Source organism: Herpailurus yagouaroundi, unplaced genomic scaffold (assembly GCF_014898765.1).
Source record: "Herpailurus yagouaroundi ecotype Mexico unplaced genomic scaffold, PumYag 222, whole genome shotgun sequence".
NCBI lineage: Eukaryota > Metazoa > Chordata > Mammalia > Carnivora > Felidae > Herpailurus > Herpailurus yagouaroundi.
Genome location: NW_024412453.1, coordinates 12,522,141 through 12,541,636, shown reverse-complemented (window position 1 = coordinate 12,541,636; position 19,496 = coordinate 12,522,141). Strand labels below are relative to the sequence as shown.

The window sequence follows — 19,496 nt, the reverse complement described above, 5'->3', positions numbered from 1 at the left end:
CTCAAAAATAAATAAACATTAAAAAAAAAAAAAAAGAAAGAAACTCCTCATTCTGATTGTGATGGAGTTGACTCCACCAGTGAGATTGGGAGTCGCTGTGAGATGGTGTCCCTGTACGTGTGGCAGAAACTCACACCGTGGCCTCCTTCACGAAGGGATCAAAGAACTCTTTATAAGTATCCTCAGAGCCAGGAGATGCTGATGAGCCCCCCGAAGGAGCCTTGAGGGGCCCCAGGCCACATCGAATGCCATTCACATACTGGGGAACTTTCCTGTTCAGCAGAGAAAACTGGCCAAGCTTGTATCTGGCAAGTCAGAAGAGAGTTGGCCATGTCTCCAAAGTGAGCTGCCTCCTGGATGCTGAAAGAATGTTGCCCTTTACGCTGGTTCTAGCGGCCACACCATCCGCTGCTACAGTGTTAAGATGGGAGAGTGCGTGCAACAGCCTCAGCTACAAGAGTTCTCTGCCTTTGTTCTAGATGGTGAATCCTCTCTGTGGGACAAGCAGGTGGCACTGTGGTCACCTTCAACATGAAGAACAATAAATGACTTGAGATCTTTTTTTTAAGGTTTATTTTGAGCGAGAGCGTGCACTCATGCAAACAGGGGAGATGCAGAGAGGGAGGGAGAGAGAGAGAATCCTGAGCGGACTCCACGCTCAATGCAGAGCCCGACGCGGGGCTCAGTCGCACGAACCGTGAGACCATGACCTGAGCCACGATCAAGAATCAGACACTCAACCTCCGGAGCCACCCAGGCGCCCCACGGCTTGAGATCTTTGAACGCTGTGGCCCTCGGGCTGTCAGCTGTCTTGCCACAGTTTAGGAAGGTGCCCCAAAGGTGCTCATGGTCAGGCCTCACATTCTGTAGCATTAAATGCAAGGAATGGGTTCCTGCTCTGGGTCCTCCGGAGGGCCCCAGCAAACCGAGCTTTGGCGAAGCGGGTGCATGACCTTGTGTTCAGTGGCTGCAGCCCTGATCAGTCCACCCATGCCCACAGCATCCATACTGGTGACCGTGTGTGGGTCTGTGAAACTCACGATCTCACCGAGACTGTGTCGGATCCTAGGAAGAGCGATGGTGACCACTTACTTGGAGAAATGTGTCCGTGTCTGTGAGTTACGTTGTCACCAGCAATTGCAAGTTTATGGAGGACACAAAGACAAGACTGTGTGCACGACCTTCCCTGAAAGTATGATTTACACTGGCTGATACGACGCCAGCATTCAGGCTGTGAGGCTAAATCCGCCGCAAAATTTCCGCTGTCCGTGGCACGGTTACACTCTGATATTCAGCGTGTGTAGATCATTCAAAACCACATTTGCTCACTGACCACACGAATCCAGATGTTCAAACCCTGATACGTTGCTGGAAGACGTGTGATGCTCTTTCTCGCTGCTGGGAAAGGATCCAAAGAGGCTGAACAACATGCTGAGGGTATGGGGATAACACAGAACCGGTTCAGGAAGCTTCTGGCCTCCCGTCTTGGGAAGAGGGTTCCAGCCAGCTGTGCCTCCAGTATGAGTCTGGGCACCTGTATGGGATGATAGGTTACACTGCATGTTCTTCCTGGAGGTCTATCAGATGTAAACGGATTCTACGGAACGACACTTCACCGGGACAGCATGGAATATAGCAATTTAGGCTACTGGTATTCTCCAGATGTTTATTAAAGATACAGATCTTAATTGGTTAAAAAAAAAATAAATGGGGTGGACAGTTGGGGAGGGGGAGATTTTTTAAAAGAAGAGCAGAGCACCCAACTCCGATTGAACTTGACCTTGACTTTGGCCTGGCTCACATATGGAGCCCTTGCTGTTTGGGAAAACAGCATTCATTTATTACTCTCAGTATAAAGATCAAGAGAACATTAAACGCATCTGATGGCTGTTTCTATAGCTTGGAGTTAAACATTGACTCCAGTTGGTCAAGGCCGCGAGGGTGGCCGGCCTTGTTTCAGAGGCAGAGGGCTGGGCTGGACTTCCCCACCGTGCCGGCTCTCCCGGCTGTGCTCTGTCATTCGTGAGTGAAAATGCCGGATGGTTCAGTATAAACGTTTCGTTTCAAAGACCGGCGCAAGATGACGTGAACAGCGTCACTTAGACTCGGAGCGTCTGGGACAGGAGAGGTCAAATGTTCCGCCTAGCCGCCTACTAGCTGCGTAACCGTGGGCAGATTAGTTGACCTTTCTGGGCCTCAGTGTCTGCTTCCGTAACATGGGAGCAATCGCAACATCTACCTCCCAGAGGGGATTCAAGCTTAAGTGAGGCAGTCCGTGTGCCGTGCTCAGGACGAGGCCCGGCACGCAGAGTCACATGCCTCTCTGCTCATGTGACTTGATGGAAGCGATCCCAGGGAATTTAAGTTGTGCTCTTTCTTCTCATGGCTTATGGCACTATATATTATCATTAGGAGAACATTCTTTGTATTGGAATTTGGCTATTTTCCTCTAAGGAGGTCAAAGTTGAGATAGTGTAGGAAAGGCAAAAGTATTGGACCTGGGTTCAAATCTGGGCTCTGCAACTCACTAGCTGTGTGGCCTTGGGAAAGTCGCTTCACCTCTCTGCTCCTCATCTATAACCTGAGAACCATCACTCGAGAGGGTTGTGGATGGATTAACACAGATGGGAGATGGGAGTCTGCCTGCCTAGCACGCAGTGGATGCTGAATCTGTGTTTGCCACCCCGTCTCCCCTTGTTCGATAGCACGAACCCAGCAAACGTACTGGGCTGTGGTTTCCAGGATCTCTGCCCAGAGGCCCTGGGCGCTCTTCCATCCACACCCGCGAAGACTTGGCACATGGAAGGAACCAGTGCAGCTCTCGGTACAGACCTGTCTGCCTGGCACCTGGCCCTCAGTTTCCCCATCTCGTGCCTGACCCATCCCCAGTCCCCAGGGACGGGTTCTCACCCTCTCTCCACTCCCCGCCCTGCGTCTGCCCGCAGCCTCGGCATCCCCATACTTGTAGCTCCACAAGACCCCACTCACCCCATCATTCCCCTGAGACCCTTTCAGCCGCAGCTCCCACTGGGACCTGCTTCCGGGGCCAGCATTTCCATCTTGCAGACCCCGGGACGTCTGACTGCTGCAGCATGGCGTCAGGACACTTTCTGGAGAAGGAAGAGAGGACTTACGTGTCCTCATTGGAGGATGACTTGCAAACTTTGAACTTTGCACTCTCCCCCTTACTGGAAACAAAGCAGGATCAGCACCAGTTAAGAACTGTTTTTATCCAAACACACGTCCCCGTGTTCTGCAGGTCTAGCTGGAATCAGTCTTGACCTGTAGGCCTGAGTTCTGGCCAAGGAAGAAATAAACAGCTTAATGTAAAAAAGAAGTCATCAGTATGTTCCACGACCTTTTAGCTCTCTGCTAATGGAACAGACTCTGGAGGGACTCCCTTTTCATTTTAAGATCAAACAGAAGACAATAAAAGCTGGCTGCCTCATGCCTTGAAATAAGGGCAGCGTTGGATTTTAACTGGACTTTACGTTCACAGGGTTCCATTGTGTTACATAATTAATTCAAAAACCCTCTTTGATATCCAAAGCAATTATGGAAAATTAAGAATGCATTTAAATAGGTTTTTTAATATCATTGCTTTGTATAGCTTGGCACACTGTGTGTGTGTGTGTGTGTGTGTGTGTGCGCGCGCGCGTGACAGAGAGGGATGGAGGGAGAGACCTATCCTAGAATGGTTCTTTGCTTCTCTGAGTTTTGGTTTTCTCTCTTATGTAAAGGAAACGATAATATAGTGTCTAGTTATTCCCCAGTCTAATGGAAAGTGCCAAGAAAGAGGAGGGAACATTTCCCAGTTGCCACATATGTCCTGGGAAGGCCAAAGACGAGCAGGGACATTGAAGGGATCTCTGGGGGTTACTTATGGTTAGTCACCCCACACTTACCATGGTGGGTTCTCCACAGCCGTCTTTAGTAAGGGATCAAGCCTGGGGGGCACCTGGGTGGCTCAGTCAGTTAAGCATCCGACTCTTGGTTTTGGCTCAGGTCATGATCTCACCATTCATGGGAAAGAGCCCTGCATTGGGCTCTGTGCTGGCAGCTCAGAGCCTGCTTGGAATTCTTTCTCTCTCTCTCTCTCTCTCGTTCTGCCCCTCTCCCACTCATACTCTCTCTGTCTCTCTCAAAATAAATAAATAAACTTAAAATAAAAACATTTTAGGGGCGCCTGGGTGACCTTAAGTGTCCGGCTTCAGCTCATGTCATGATCCATGGTTTGTGAGTTCGAGCCCCGCGTCGGGCTCTGTGCGGACAGCTCAGAGCCTGGAGCCTGCTTCGGATTCTGTGTCTCCCTCTCTCTCTGACCCTCCCCTGCTCACGCTCTCTCAAAAATGATAAATGTCATTTTTAATTCTTTTTAAAAAGACTTGGGGGGCGCCTGGGTGGCGCAGTCGGCTAAGCGTCCGACTTCAGCCAGGTCACGATCTCGCGGTCCGTGAGTTCGAGCCCCGCGTCGGGCTCTGGGCTGATGGCTCAGAGCCTGGAGCCTGTTTCCCATTCTGTGTCTCCCTCTCTCTCTGCCCCTCCCCCGTTCATGCTCTGTCTCTCTCTATCCCAAAAATAAATAAACATTGAAAAAAAAAATTTAAAAAAAAAAAAAAAAAAGACTTGGGATTAAGACTGCCCTTTACTTCAGCAACATGCTGAGCTCAAAAGCCTTGCGGGTCTAGCCTGGGAACGCCCCTCTCTACATTTATTACCATGCAAAAGTGTGAAATGGATCTCAACCAAATGACTTGTACCCAACACTTTTTTTTTTTTTAATAAAAAGCATCTGTAAGTGGGGACTGCCTGTATTGAGCCATTTGATTATTCACTCCCAGGTAATTTCTGAATGTCACAACTCGGGCACAACTCAGGACGAGGTGATGCTGGCATCCAGCCAAACATCCTCCAGGGCACAGGACGACCCCCAACAGAGTTATCTGGACCCAAATGGCAGTGGTGCCGCTGAGAAACCCTGGTCTCTATGTACTTTTGGATATACACTTGCATACGGATTAAATTTTGACAAAATTTGGGTAGTTTTTATAATCTGACCTTTCACATGCTAATGCTGTGGGCATCTTTCCATGTCCATAAATATTCAAACTGCCCACCTCAGTACCATGAACAGATACCTGATGTTCCTTGTCCACGAAATGGTGGAACGTGTCATAGTCTGTTTAGCTGCCCTCTACTGTTTTCTCTTTTTGTTAAAAGATAGTACTAGGATGAATATTTTAACTTACATTTTTGTGTACTGGTCCCGTCATTCTCTTAGGATGAACCCTGAAATGAGATGCCTCAGTCGAAAGGAATAGGAAGGCAGCATCAGCTGGTACTCACACCAACGGGACATGAGAATGCCTGTTTGCCCACAACTTCACTAGCACTGGGCTTTCCTGTTTTCGAGAACCCTCAGTGTTTTGGTGGTGCCCAGGTCTGGCCAGACTCTGTGTTTGTGGGTGGTCTGGCTCAGATGGGGTTGAGGTCCTGGCATGGCTTCCGTTGGGGACGTTGGGCATCTGTTAGGGCAGAATTCTCATACCTACCATCTCCAGGGATCCTCATCATCTTTCTTTACTGCCAGGCTCCAGACACATCAGTCAGGCCGCAGCCAAAATCGACGTCGAATTTGATTATGACGGGCCCCTGATGAAGACCGAAGTCCCTGGGCCTAGATCTCGGGTGAGTTGAGCACACTTGAGTGGTGTCCTTAAGAACAGAGTGAGAAGGGTCCATGAGGCAAGAACACAGCCGAGCTTAGAGACCTGTATTCTTAGCTGCTTTCAGAGAGCTTACCACTAGAGTTCCAAGACATTCTGCCATAACAAGTCAAAGAAGGCTTCTCAGAGGAGATGCATCCGTTATTTGTTGTCACAATACTGCTGTGTAACAAACAAGTACAAAATCTCCGTAGCATACAGCTTGCTGCTGCATCTAGGGTTCACTGGGAGTTAGCCAGGCAGCTCTGGTGGGTCCATCTATGTGCCTGTGGGATGACTGGCCACTTTGGGATGATCTAGGCTAAGCTTGTCTTGGCCAGTGCAGTGACGTGGTGCTGCTTCATACGTCTCTAGCATCCTCCAGCAAGCAGGGCCTGGCTCGTCCTCACGGTGATAGCAGAGGTGACCACACTAGGAGTCTCATGAGGTCTAGGCTCCACTCCGGTCTGCCACCACTCCTACCTCATTCTCTTGACCTTGAAACCAAGTCAGATGGCAATGCTAGATGGTGGAGGGCAAGGGTAGCAAAGGCCCTTGGTCTTGACCTTGAAGGATAAAAAGGAAGAATTCACCAGAGGAGTGCATTCTGTTGTAGACCCGGTGGAGAGAGGTGTGCAGGGTGACAGGACGTGGCATATGAGACACACTGGGATAGATGTTATTGTGTGAGATGGAAGAGGCACAAGACGAGTCTGCTGAGGGAGGCTGGGACTTCTCCTCAAAGATATTACAAAGCCTGCATATTACACACTTCAGGAGGCTGATTAACCTTGACTCTGTGTTGTGATGTACAACACTGTTTCTAATGTTCGCACCTAAAAAACAGCAGTGTAAACCTTTTTAATACACACTGGCTTTTTTCTCTGCAGGTTTTGCAGATTTTATCCGCAGTGTCACTTTTTTCTTTTTTTTTTTTTTTTACTGTCAGAAGATGCCCCTTTTTGAAAAATAAGATCAAAACAGAGGAAGGCAACCCATAAGAGACTCTTAATACAGAGAACAAGCTGAGGGTTGCTGGAGGGGAGGTGGGTGGAGAGATGGGGTAAATGGGTGATGGACATTGAGGAGGGCACTTTTTGGGATGAGCACCGGGTGTCCTGTGTAAGCGATCAATCACTGGGTTCTACTCCTGAAGCCAAGACTACGCTGCACGATAACTAACTTAAGAATAAAAAAATTAAAAAAAAAAAAATTCAAAAGAACATGTATGTAACTTACTGAGATGAACGTGAGAGTTTAGCAGTTTTGTGGGCACAAAAGTCATTTGGCATCTATATCTTCCAGCAACAAGCAGAAATGAATTTTTTAGAAGATGACAGTACTAATTATAATTACTACATACTCCTTAATCTACTGTGTTTCTACGTGACTGTCCATTCTCATCGAAACTAACGTAAAAATGTTAGTTTCTAACTAGTGTTCTAACAAGTTTCTAACTTGTTTCTTCCAGTCTTCATTTCCTTGTGAAGACTCCCATGTCATGTAAAACTTAAATTTGTATGCTTTTCTCCTGTTTAAAAAAAAAAAAAAGATAGGACTTTTGTCATTGCAACCACTTTATAAATCCAGAAATCTTTGTATTAATGCAAGTGATTGTAGTTATTTTGATAGTGTTTTGCTAACAGAAGGAGAGACATTTTCATGCATATTTCTATGGAGGAGAGGCAGATTTTCATTTCATAGTGGAGAAGTACCTGGAATAATTTTTTATATTCTTGTCATTGCTACTGGTTGACTTTAGGCTGGATTATTTTTAGAGATTAAATACTTGTAATAGCAAAGCAACTAGGTCCCAATTCCCAATTTATAATTCCCAGTTTCTATATGTGCATGTGGTTTATGGAGTGTTTAGATTATAATTACAAATCATTCTTTGATGTGCAAGTTTCTGTTTTCAGTTGATTTTATATTTTCTAACAGGGTGTTAAAGCCTTTTTCCCCCCAAAATAAAAGGGGAACCTATGCTTTTATGAGCACCAGATAAACCCCTTTTGCTTAAGTTTTTTTTGTGTTAAATATTTTAGTTTACTTTATTATTATTTTCCAAGTTGCTAAATCCCTGCTATCCTGGTAATGTAACTGGCAGGAATAGTTTCCTGCCAATTATTTATATTAAGCAATTTTTAAATATTTATAATATTGTTGGCTAATTGACTGTGAAGTTATTGGTATAAGTGGTGGGGGAGGGGGAGATGCCCCAAGACCTGGGAAGATATGAAAGACTTGAAGCTAGTTGGGCAAGAGTGTGTCCTTGCTCTAATGCTTTGTTATTCTTGCCTGCAGGAGTTAATGAAACAGCTGAATATGATTCAGGTAAGTGAGGATGAGCTCACCCTCCAAGCTTCTCTGTTAGGACTTAGCTGAGAGACACACTTCCTCTGTGCTAGCTCTTTAAAAAAAAAAAAATGCAACTTTGTTCTAAACCTTTTTTGTTTTTTTGCTTCTAATTTCCCTTGTGAGTTCTTCTTTGACTCATTTGTTACTTATGTGGTGTTTAATTTCCACTTTTTGGTGAGCTTCTCCTTTCTGTTACTCATTTCCAATTTCATTCTGTTGTGGTTGGAAAATATATTTTGTGTGAATGCAATCCTCTCACTGAGGCTTTTATATGGTCTGTCTTGGAAGATATTCCCCAGGCACTTGAGGACAACGTGTACTCTACCACTATTGGATGGAGTGTTCTGTAAAAGTGTCTGTGGGATCTGTCGGTTGAGAGTGTTGTTCCAGTCCTGGTTCCTTGTTAATCTTCTTTTTTTTTTTTTTTTAATTTTTTAATGTTTATTTAATTTTGAGAGAGAGAGACAGAGAACTAGGAAGGGCAGAGAGAGAGGGAGACACAGAATCCTAAGCAGGCCCCAGGCTCCAAGCTGTCAGCACAGAACCCAGCGCAGGGCTGGAACCCACAAACTACAAAATCATGACCTGAGCCGAAGTGTGACACTTAAATGACAGAGCCACCCAGGCTCCCCTTCCTTGCTAATCTTCTGCCTGGTTGTTCTATACACTATCAAAAACCAAATATTAAATTTGCCAGCTATTCTCTTATAACTATATTTTTCTTATATGCTTCCCATTTTTGCTTCCTGTATTTTGGGGCTCTGTTATTGGGTGCTTACATGTTTATAATTGTTATATCTTCTTAGTGGACTTCACCTCCAGAAGCATTTTTGTTTCTTTGTTTTACAGGTGATTTTGTCTGATTAGTATAAACCATTTCAGCTTTCTTAGGATTGCTGTGAGAATCATGTACCCTTCTCCATCCTTTTATTTTCAACATATTTGTATCCTTGAATCAAAAGTATGTCTCATGTAGACAGCATATAGTTGTATCTTTTTATCCAGTCTGACAGTTTCTGATTTTTTATTGGGCTGTTTCATGTGCACACAGTTAATGTATTACCTATGTGGTGGTATTTACATCTTCCATTTTACCTTTTGTTCTCTATGTGTCTCATATTTTTTGTTCCTCTTTTTTTTTTTACATTCAGTGGATATCTTCTAATGTACCATTTTCATTTCTTTCATAGTTACTATATATTTTTCAGTTTTCTTTGTGGTTGCTCTAATGCTTACCGTGTACACCTTAACATCAGAATCTTCTTCAGATTTGTATCTGAACCTTCTGTTGCTATGATATATAAAACACATACAGGAAAATTCATAAAATACTAATTCACAGCTTAATAAACCATTATAAAGCAAACCATTCGTGTAAGCAACCAAATATACCCTCTGTGTGACCATAGAATGGACAAAACATGGCTTACCTCACCAGTTCAAGCTTCATCCCAAAAGATGGGGAGTCTAGGGGATTGTAGCGATCCTGAACCAGTCTCTACTTTCCCCAAGAATGCAGATGCTGTGCATTTTTTCTGCAATTACGAAGAGAGCCGAGGCAATTACCTGGTCGATGTGGATGGCAACCGGATGTTGGACCTTTACTCCCAGATTTCCTCTGTCCCCATAGGTAAGAGCTGGGAAATCCACCCTTGGATGTATGCCCTCTCTCTGTTAGTTGTGGCCGTCCTGACTTTAGTTGCTCCCTCCAGCAGGCCCATCCCTGTGTGTTGCCAGACTCCTTCCTCAAGGGCAGAGAAAAAGAACAAGTCATGGGTAGAGGGTCTATCATAGGGACTTTAGATGTCTTCTCTTATTTATTCTTCCTGGAAAACCCGCAGGGTGAGTGTGTATTAATACCCCCATTTTGTTGATAGATAAGCAAAGCTCAGAGAGGGGATTGATGCAGCTTGCGGGGGAAGCACGGCCAGGACATGAACCCAGGTCTGCGGGACCACAGCCTCCAATGTCAGCTGTCTTAGGTTGGGTCTCTTGGAAGAAGAGCCTGAGGCAGGGGTTCTGTGCAAGTCGCTTATTAAGGGCACACTCTCAGGAGACTGGGGAGGCAGGGAAGGGTAAGAAGGGGGAGGTTTCAGCCAGAGACTAGCCACAGCCTGATCCCACAATGGGGCGTGCGGGGTGGCTCTGGAGCATGAATTGCACCCTAGAGTTGGTCCCAGACTGTGCCAAAGAGGCCGGCCTTTTTGTACCCAGTGCTAGTCAGTCATTGCCCATTAGCTGCCAGAAGGAAGCACGTGGCTCGTCTTTTGGGCGAAGGAGCTTCCATTCACCAAGGGCAGATTTCCAGAGAAGGAGGTGGCTGGAGCCATTCCCAACCCCCACGTGGGCAGCCAGGAGAGGGGTGGCCGCCTAGTCAAGGTGAGCGGTGGGGGGCCACGGCCGCGTCTGCCTCACCAGGCTCACCTCCGGGCTCGCTGCCGGAGGAGGGCGCGGCAGACGCGGGGCACGTAGGGCTGACTCAGACACGCAGGTTGCTGCTGTGCTTAGTGGTCTGTGGGCTAAGCGTCTCGTCTGGTGAAGCCTGTCCCTTGGTGCATGATGCCAGCCCCTGTTTATTTCCCATTAAGATGCGATTAGACACTAAGGTGACTCGTTCTTTTTGGGAAGCCCATCATTCAGAGATGCTTTGGCCTCTGAAGGCGTCTGGGGTTCTGTGATTTGCACAACCCGGTCCGTGCTCTGTGTCGGAGTGGAAGGGCCAGGCTGTAGTTCTCAGGGTCAGATCCCGGTTCTGCCGTGTATCGGCCACGGGCTGCAGGCCATTCTCTTCCCAGCTGGCTCCTCCCTGCCCCCCCCCCCAAGCCCCCGAGGGCCTCCCTCACTTCTCAACCCCAGCCGGCCGCCAAACCTGTGGGGTCCTGGGGAACAGGCCGGCACAAGTTGGGAAAATACTGGGAGCTGTGAAAGTTTCCTTGCGGCCATTTTCTTTCCCTATCTCTAGTCTTTGATGGGATTTTTTTCTAACTGGTCACTACTGGGGATGTGCCAGATGCCAGGCACATTGCTAAGCACCTTACACATTATCCCGTTAGACCCCTGCAGCAGCCCCATAACATCGGGCCTTTCATCATCGTCTCCACCTTGCCCACGGGGGCCAGGTTTCAAGAGGCCATGGCGTCTGCCCAGCATGTCCAGGGAGCCCAAGGATTTGAACCAAACAGTGTCTGCCTTCTAAGTTTACTCCTGTGATAGCCACCTCGCAGACGGCCACCCCTGCCCTGCAGTGTGGGGGTCCCACAGCTTTGAAAGCTCAGGCGTGGGTTTTCCTGATCCCTATGGACTGGCTTTGCTCTCATCTCTCCTTCTGAAGCCACTAAGACAGGCTGCATCTGTGACTTAGTAAGATTTCCCTGGAACTGGCTTATCTACTGAGGCAAGAAAGTCATAAACACCCAGGCAGCACAATAAAGAACCAGAACTGAAAGCCTCTGGCCACAGTACGGTTGGAAAAAACCCACAGAAGCCTGCTTCCTTGACTAACAGACACCCTGCAGCTGTGGGCCCAGCAGGCCAAGAAGTTGGGTGGGTGTTCTGAGAGGATGCTCACAGCTCTGTCCCCTGGGACACCCCCTCCCCCCCCCCCCCCCTTGTGGTGGGGCCCAGCCTCCTCCCACCAGGCAGAGTGAAACCACAAGGCTCTTCGAGCCCCTTCACTCTGCGATGCCGCAGAGGAGAAAGTCTGCCCGGGGTGACACTGGGGCCTCCCCTCCCCTCTGAGCTTGCTAGCCTCCTCTCCTCTCACAGGCCAGAGCAGGCCCCAGGCCCAGAGCCTCGGGCGGGCCTCTCTCCTTTCAGAGCAAGTGTATCTAAACTAAAAAGTGAGTTGGTTTAAAGAAAATAGGTCTCTCCTGTTGCGAAAGTTCCAGGCTCTTGCCGTGTCACAGATCCCCGTGTCATTCATCGTTCACCTGGTGTCCTTTGAGCGGCACATTTGGCCACTGCCTTGGAGGGTCTTCCAGTCTGGTCTCCTGACCTCTGTGGCCCCCGCGCGCCCCCTACAGACTTGGCCATCCCGTGGGAGTCACAGCCAGCGTTGGGAACGAGGAACAGAAACTAGAAGCACGGGCTTTGAGGCCGGGGTGCTCTGGCCCCAGTGAGTTTCCCTCCTTTCCGATAAAGGCTCCTGCTGACAGAGTATCGCGGGCTTTCTCTTGGTTTAAGGCTTCTGGCGTGTGTTAGGTTGCTTTTGGGCCTGGAGATATTGAAGCGTCATGGTTAAGGTTTGTGCGTTGGTCTACATTCGCGTGCGGAGGGCGAATTCATAGCAGGGCAGTTGCTGAGTCAAGGGGTATCCTAAGCCCTTTCATGCTGGGCAGTCGAGGCAGCGGGGCTCCAGGAAGCAGCAAACGCACGAAGGGTCAGGCGTGCATGTCATGGGGTTGCAGACTGCATCATTGACATGCTCAGTTCCTGAGCAAACGGGTATTGCGATTCGACTCTAGCAGCGGCCCTGGGAAGAAGGTGAGGGCCATGGTTCATCACACTGGCCCAGGGAAGCACTCCCAGCCCCAGTCCTGAATGTGCCTTAACCTTTCGTTCACTGCCTTGTCTAGGGTTCTAGCCCGGTAGGGCTCACACCCGGGTTTCAGGATCGACGAGAGAATTTGGTGAAGGTTTCTGGCGGCAGCCTGAGTGATTTTAAGTCCAGAGGTCTGGGTAGACCCGAGGAGTGGGTCTTGTTGTCTGCAAGAGATAACAGGGCCCCTTGTGAAGGGAGGGGCAGGCTGTGGGGGAGGGGCACAGGGACCCTGTGTGCCGTGTGGGCCTCTAACCAAGACCCTAACCGTGCCCCCTCTCCACAGGTTACAGCCACCCCGCTCTCCTGAAGCTGGTCCAACAGCCTCAAAACGCGGTGAGTCCCGGGTTACACAGGGTTCATGGAGATCCAGAGTGTCGTTGGGCAGCCTTGGGAAATACCCCATTCACTCACTCATTCATTCATTCATTCATTCATTCATTCCACAAATGTTGATTGAGCACATACTACATGCTAGGCACTTGAAATGCCTTGGTGAACAAAGCCACACAGTGCCCACTCCCACAGAGGCAGTAGGTAACCACACAGGTAAGTAGCGAATTGCATCCATATTAAGTGCTACAGAGAGAGGCAAACAGTGCTGTGTGGGCGCGAAACAGTCACGGTGGTGACAACGGTGGACATTTTTTGAGAGCATAATATGTGCCAAACGCCATGTTCACCACTTCACAGCTGTGATGTTGACAAGTCTGCGAGGCAGGTTCTGCTGTCATCCGCATCCTACAGATGAGGACACTGAGGCACAGACAGGTTAAGTATTTATCCAAGGTCACACAGCAGGAGGAGGTGCTGGGAGTTAAACCCACAGGAGCTGGGGGTTTGGGGGATTGCGGGGGCTGGGGGGGTAGGGAAGGATTCCGAGGAAGTGACCTTTGAGCTGAGATTGAAGGAGGAGGTGCCTCCAGGGCCCCTGCAGGGAGAGGGGAGAGGGGAGAGGCTGAGGAGTAAAAGAGGACAGCGTGGCCAGAGCCACGCCGGAGGGACCTGACAGCGTGCAGATTTAGGGACCACACAGGCTGATGTCAGCCTCGGCACTGGTGGTGGTTACAGAGGTGGTTCTCTGTGAGGGAGAGAACCTGCGAGCAGGTTCTCAGCTGCTCAGTGCCAGCAGCATCCCTCTTCAGCTCTGAGAAGCAAACCTGTCTGCAGACATTGCCAGGTGCCCCTAGTGGAGCGGAGGGGGTGGAGGGGCCCCGAGGCGAGCACCCCTGCAGGAGAGGGGCAGGAAGCCGCTGATCAGTCACACTGGATATAACCCGCGCAGAAGCGCGCATCCCTTCCAGCCCTGAGTGCCCTGCTCAGCGAATTGTCTCAGTTCTGCTTTGTTATCACTTCCTTAAGGAGCCCTTTTAGACACGATTTTCCTAATTGTTCCCGCCGTCACGCAGTTTTAATGCCACCACATTTCCTGTTACTACCGTCGCAGATTACCGCCGGCTTAGAGGCTTGCAACAACACCCGGGTATCTTGGCACGGATTTTGTGGGCCAGGGGTCTGGCGGGCTCTGCGTAGGGTCTCACAAGGCGCACAGAAGCTCTTAGCCGAGGCTCTGGGGCAGAATCTGCTCCTGTGCTCATGCAGGTCCCTGGCACCTCGTTCTCATGGTTTCCGTGCGGTCCCTCCGTCCTCCAGCCAGCAGTGGCCGGTCCTCTCTGCCTTCCTCCTATTTCTGCTCTTGGCCAAGGGCTCATGTGGTTGCACTCAGCCCACCCTGAAAATCCAGAACACTGTCCCCATCTGAGCTGATCAAGAACCTTAATCGCATCTACAAGTTCTGGGTCCCGGGGTGGGCAGAAATTGTGCCATCTACAGCACCCCTCTGCAATATGGTAAACGCATACCGTGTAGACGGTTGTGCTCCCCACACCACAGGGGGGAAGCGGTTTCTCACCCCAGTTGGGAATGCATGAATTGCACCTGGTCTCCCCACCATGCACCCCTGCCCAGATGCCCTTCCCCTAACGGCAGACGTGCGTTTCCTCCGTTCTTTACCCGCATACATGGAACCACAGCATGCATGGTCTTTAGCGTGCCCAGTGGCTTGTTTCCCTCGAAGTCCGTCTGCGGGGTCCATCCTTGTGTGTGGCCGCAGACCGTGCACTCTCAGGGCTTCACGGCCTTCCATTGTGTGCACGCACTGCCAGGGACCACCTCATCCTACTGCCGACGGGCCCTTGGGCTGCATCCTTCTAGAACGTCGGAGCACGTGTGCTCCGGAGAACACGTGCATGCGCGGCCACGGGACTCAAGGCCAAGCCACCCTCCTGCCCATGGCCGTGCGCGCACGAGAGCGGCTTCAGCGGCTCCTGCCAGCGTCCGCAGCTGCTTGTGGACGTTCCTGCCCCCAGTAGCGTGTGAGTTCGTTGCTGCTGCACATCCTCAGCCACACCGGGTGTCCCTGGGGGACTTTCGTCCTACCCAGGGTGGCACAGGGAGTGTGACTCCTAAAAAGAGGAATCTAAGACAGCAGGGATGGGGGGGGGGGGGGTGGCGCAGAGCATTGGGAGCCCACTCCCCGAGCTTAAAGCCCCTTGTAACTGGCAGAGTTGAAAAGAATAGGAAAGAGCTACATTTCCCTTCTCACAAATGGCTGTGCCCCGCTGGGGAGGGGCTTGGGGACGCACAAATTCAGGAGCTGCGGGAGCAGAAAGGGCGTCCCCCTCTGAAGGTCCCCCTCTGAAGGTGCCTGGCGAGGCCACTGGGGAGGCTCCGCGGGTGTGTTTACATCCAGAGCCTGGCTTTGTTTCGAAACGTTGTGCGGATCCCAGATGCCTCGGCAGTTGGTGCTGGGAAAAATGTGTCAACAAACATGTCACACACATTTGCAGTGTCAGCTGCCTGCAGAGGCAGAATCATCCCTGAAAACACGTGACTTCGGGGATTCTGATTTCAGGGATGCCCTGCCCCCACCTGTCTGCGCCAGGAACCTGGGAGCCGCTTCATCCTCTCTTCCTCCCACCCACGTCTCAACCCTCACCCTGTCGGGACCTGTCCTGACCTTGCGTCTTCCCGGTGGCCCCTGTGGACCGGCCTCCCCACCCCCACCCCGTCAGGCCCACGCTCACTGCCTCCAAACTGCACCCGCGGCCCCCAGAGTGCGCCCCGCCTCCCGCTTCAGATGCAAAGCCGTCAGGCTGGGGGACCATTGGCCGACATGTTGCGTCTTCCAAATTCTTGGCTAGGGGTGCACTCACTCGGTGATGATGGTAATTTGCAAGTGGAGGGCAGGGTCCTGCCAGGCCGTTGAGGTCCCGTGAAGGGGCTGATCAACCCATTTGTCCCCCAAGCATGCGATCCTCATACTCCAACATAATTATTTCACGTGGCTGCAAAAATGAAGGCATGACCCCTGGATCCAATTTCTGGGCTCCAGTTACAATTTCTTATGTCGCCAGGGTCACTCGTGACAGTGCCCACAATTTGTACAGTGATCATTTATCTGTACGATGGTCAGTACACAGCCATTGCGCTGAGTGATGGGTGCAGTCTGACGTCCGTGACATGGGGGAGTGTGGACCTGGTCAGGTAAGACACGTGCCATCACCGTGACCCCCAGGCCTTTCCGCCTTCCTGACCATTCGTCTAGACTAAGTTGCTGCCTCAGCTTCTGCTCTGCCGTCTCACTGGCTGCCGACAAGCACCAAGGGAGGAGCCCCCATTTTGGCAGATATGGACTGTGAAGACCAGAGAGGTTAAGTGACTTGCTCCAGGTTGCACAGCCGCTTAAACCAAAGCCCATCCCCTTCACACTGCACTTCAGGACTGCTGAGCCTGACAGCAAAGCTTCTAGAAACCTGTCCTTACTGGATCCCACTACCCAAAGTCCCAGATACCTTCTGTTCTTAATGTCACACTTTGTCGAACAGGAACACCACCCCCACATCTTCTGCGGTCCCAGATAGGCAGTCAGGCGGCCAGCCCGCCATCCCAGCCGTCCCCCTCCGTGAGCTGCTTCCCCCGGAACCGGTGCTGGCAGTTCGCCTCGACCCTGGTCTCACAGTGAGCTAGATTTCTCAGGAGTCGCAAGGAGGTGCCTGCAAAGGCCCCCACAGGCCAGCCAAGTCTCTGGGTTGCACCAAGCAGACTCGGATCCAGATGCAGCATCAACATCTACAGGCGGATGCTGCCTGCAGGTCGGGCAGAGGATGGAATCTGAGGTCAGCAAGCCCACTTGGAGCCATGCTTCTCCGCCCCTTCCTTGTCTGTGTGACTCGAGGCAGGTAGCTTGACCTCTCTGCTCCTCACTTTCCCCAGTTCTACAGCGAGGAGGGTTACCGTCCCCCGCTACTTACCCTAGATTCACCCATGTGGTCACAAAGCAGAAAAAGCAGCATGAATCTGCCCCAGTTTCTAGCAGTCCAAGGCAAGTTCCAAAGCCACCAAGGAGATCGCATTCTGGGGCCTTCTGATGCAGTGAAGCCGCTATTCGGATTTGCACTGGGTTTACTGCACTGATTATGTCCAGAAGAGAGGTACCCGAGCAGTCTCTAGGCCCAGTCAGTGCCTCCCACTTTTGACGGGCGATTCGGCTGTGGGCTAGTTTCAGATTTACACAGCAGGTGCAGAGACAGTTCCCACCTGTCTTTCCCCAAGTTCACCCAGTGCCCATACCTCCCTCTCCACAGCACCTTTGTCAAAACTAGGACATTAACGAGGGCACGTTCTGTAGTCCAGACCGCATTCAGATTTCCCCACTTTCCCCAGTAATGCTCATTGTCTGGTTCCGGGATCCAGTCCAGGGTCCCACATTGCGTTTGGCACAATCCGTTCTCATAACCAAACCCACCTGCTGGTGATCTTCCTTGTTTTTTGTTTTGTTTTTTTAAATATTTTATTTATTTTAATTTTTAATGTTTATTTTTTGTTTTTATTATATTTTTATTTCTTTTTAATTTTTTAAAATTTTATTTTATTCCCCCCCCACCCCAAATTTACATCCAAGTTAGCCAGCATGCAGTGCAATAATGATTTCAGGAGTAGACCCACCAACGCCCCCACCTATTCAGCCCATCCCCCCTCCCACAGCCCCTCCAGCAACCCTCTGTTTATTCACCATATTTAAGAGTCTGTTATGTTTTGTACCCCTCCCTGTTTTGGTATTATTTTTGCTTCCCTTCCCTTATGTTCATCTGTTCTGTGTCTTAAAGTCCTCATATGAGTGAAGTCATATGATATTTGGCTTTCTCTGACTGACTCATTTCGCTTAGCATAATACCCTCCAGTTCCATCCACGTAGTTGCAAATGGCAAGATTTCGTTCTTTTTGATTGTCAAGTAATACTCCATTGTGTGTGTGTGTGTGTGTATACACACACCACATCTTCTTTATCCATTCATCCATCGATGGACATTCGGGCTTTTCCCATATTTTGGCTATTGTTGATAGTGCTGCTATAAATGTTGGAGTGCATGTGCCCCTTCAAAACAGCATCCCTGTATCCCTTGGATAAATGCCTAGTAGTGCCATTGCTGGGTTGTAGGGTAGTTCTACTTTTAGCTTTTTGAGGAACCTCCATACTGTTTCCCAGAGTGGCTGTACCACATTCCCACCAGCAGTGCAAAAGAGATCCTCTTTCTCCGCATCCTCGCCAACATCTATTGTTGCCTGAGTTGTTAATGTGAGCCATTCTGACAGGTGTAGGGTGGTATCTCATTGTGGTTTTGATTTGTATTTCCCTGATGATGAGTGAAGTTGAGCATTTTTTCATGTGTCGGTTGGCCATCTGGATGTCTTCTTTGGAGAAGTGTCTATTCATGTCTTTTGCCCATTTCTTCACTGGATTATTTGTTTTTTGGGTGTTGGGTTTGATAAGTTCCCTATAGATTTTGGATACTAACCCTTTATGTGATATGTCATTTGCAAATATTTCCTCCCATTCCGTCGGTTGCCTTTTGGTTTTGCTAATGGCTTCCTTTTCTGTGCAGAAGCTTTTTATTTTGATAAGGTCCCAACAGTTCATTTTTGCTTTTGTTTCCCTTGCCTCCGGAGACGTGTTGAGTAAGAAGTTGCTGCGGCCAAGGTCAAAGAGGTTTTTGCCTGCTTTCTCCTTGAGGAGTTTGATGGCTTCCTGTCTTACATTTAGGTCTTTCATCCATTTTGAGTTTATTTTTGTGTATGGTGTAAGAATGTGGTCCAGGTTCATTCTTCTGTATGTCGCTGTCCAGTTTTCCCAGCACCATTTGCTGAAGAGACTGTCTTCATGCCATTGGATATTCTTTCCCACTTTGTCAAAGATGAGTTGACCATACGTTTGTGGGTCCATTTCTGGGTTCTCTATTCTATTCCATTGATCTGAGTGTCTGTTTTTGTGCCATCCTCCTTGTTTACCCTTGTGCAGACCCCTCCCAGACTCTTCCTGACCCGTGCCCAGGGCACTCTGGACCTCAAAGGGGAAGACGGCTCTAGTCTTATTCCATCTGCACTCCCATCTGTGTCTTTTCTGGAATGATGGACACATGTCATTATCCATTTGTGAAAACCCGTAGGATGTACTACACCAAGAGTGAACCCTTATGGACAGCTGTAACCTTTTTAAAAAACACCATTTTAGGGCCACCTGAGTGGCTCAGTTGGTTAAGTGTCTGACTCTTGACTTCAGCTAAGGTCATGATCTCACAGTTGCGTGGGACCGAGCCCCATGTTGGACTCTGCTCTGACAGCACAGAGCCTGCCTGGGATTCTCTCTCTCCCTCTCTCTCTATCTCTACCTCTCCCCAACTTGCACCCGCACTTTTTTTCTCTCTCAAAATAAACATAAAAAAGAAACCCACCATTTTATACTCCTGAAACCAATACTACATTATATGTTAAGTAACTTGAATTTAAATTGAAAGAAAGAAAGAAAGAAAGAAAGAAAGAAAGAAAGAAAGAAAGAA

At 49.5% G+C, this 19,496-nt stretch overlaps 1 protein-coding gene across 2 annotated transcripts in view; it reads left to right on the top strand.

The window, feature by feature from the left end:
* ABAT (4-aminobutyrate aminotransferase) overlaps positions 1–19,496 on the top strand; it is an 87,785-nt gene that overhangs the window by 50,266 nt on the left and 18,023 nt on the right. For both annotated transcript variants that reach the window (XM_040459057.1, XM_040459058.1), the window contains exons 3-6: positions 5,591–5,688; positions 8,010–8,039; positions 9,576–9,693; positions 12,887–12,936. In XM_040459057.1, the coding sequence (XP_040314991.1) occupies positions 5,591–5,688; positions 8,010–8,039; positions 9,576–9,693; positions 12,887–12,936 (296 nt within the window). The remainder of the gene's footprint in view (positions 1–5,590; positions 5,689–8,009; positions 8,040–9,575; positions 9,694–12,886; positions 12,937–19,496) is intronic.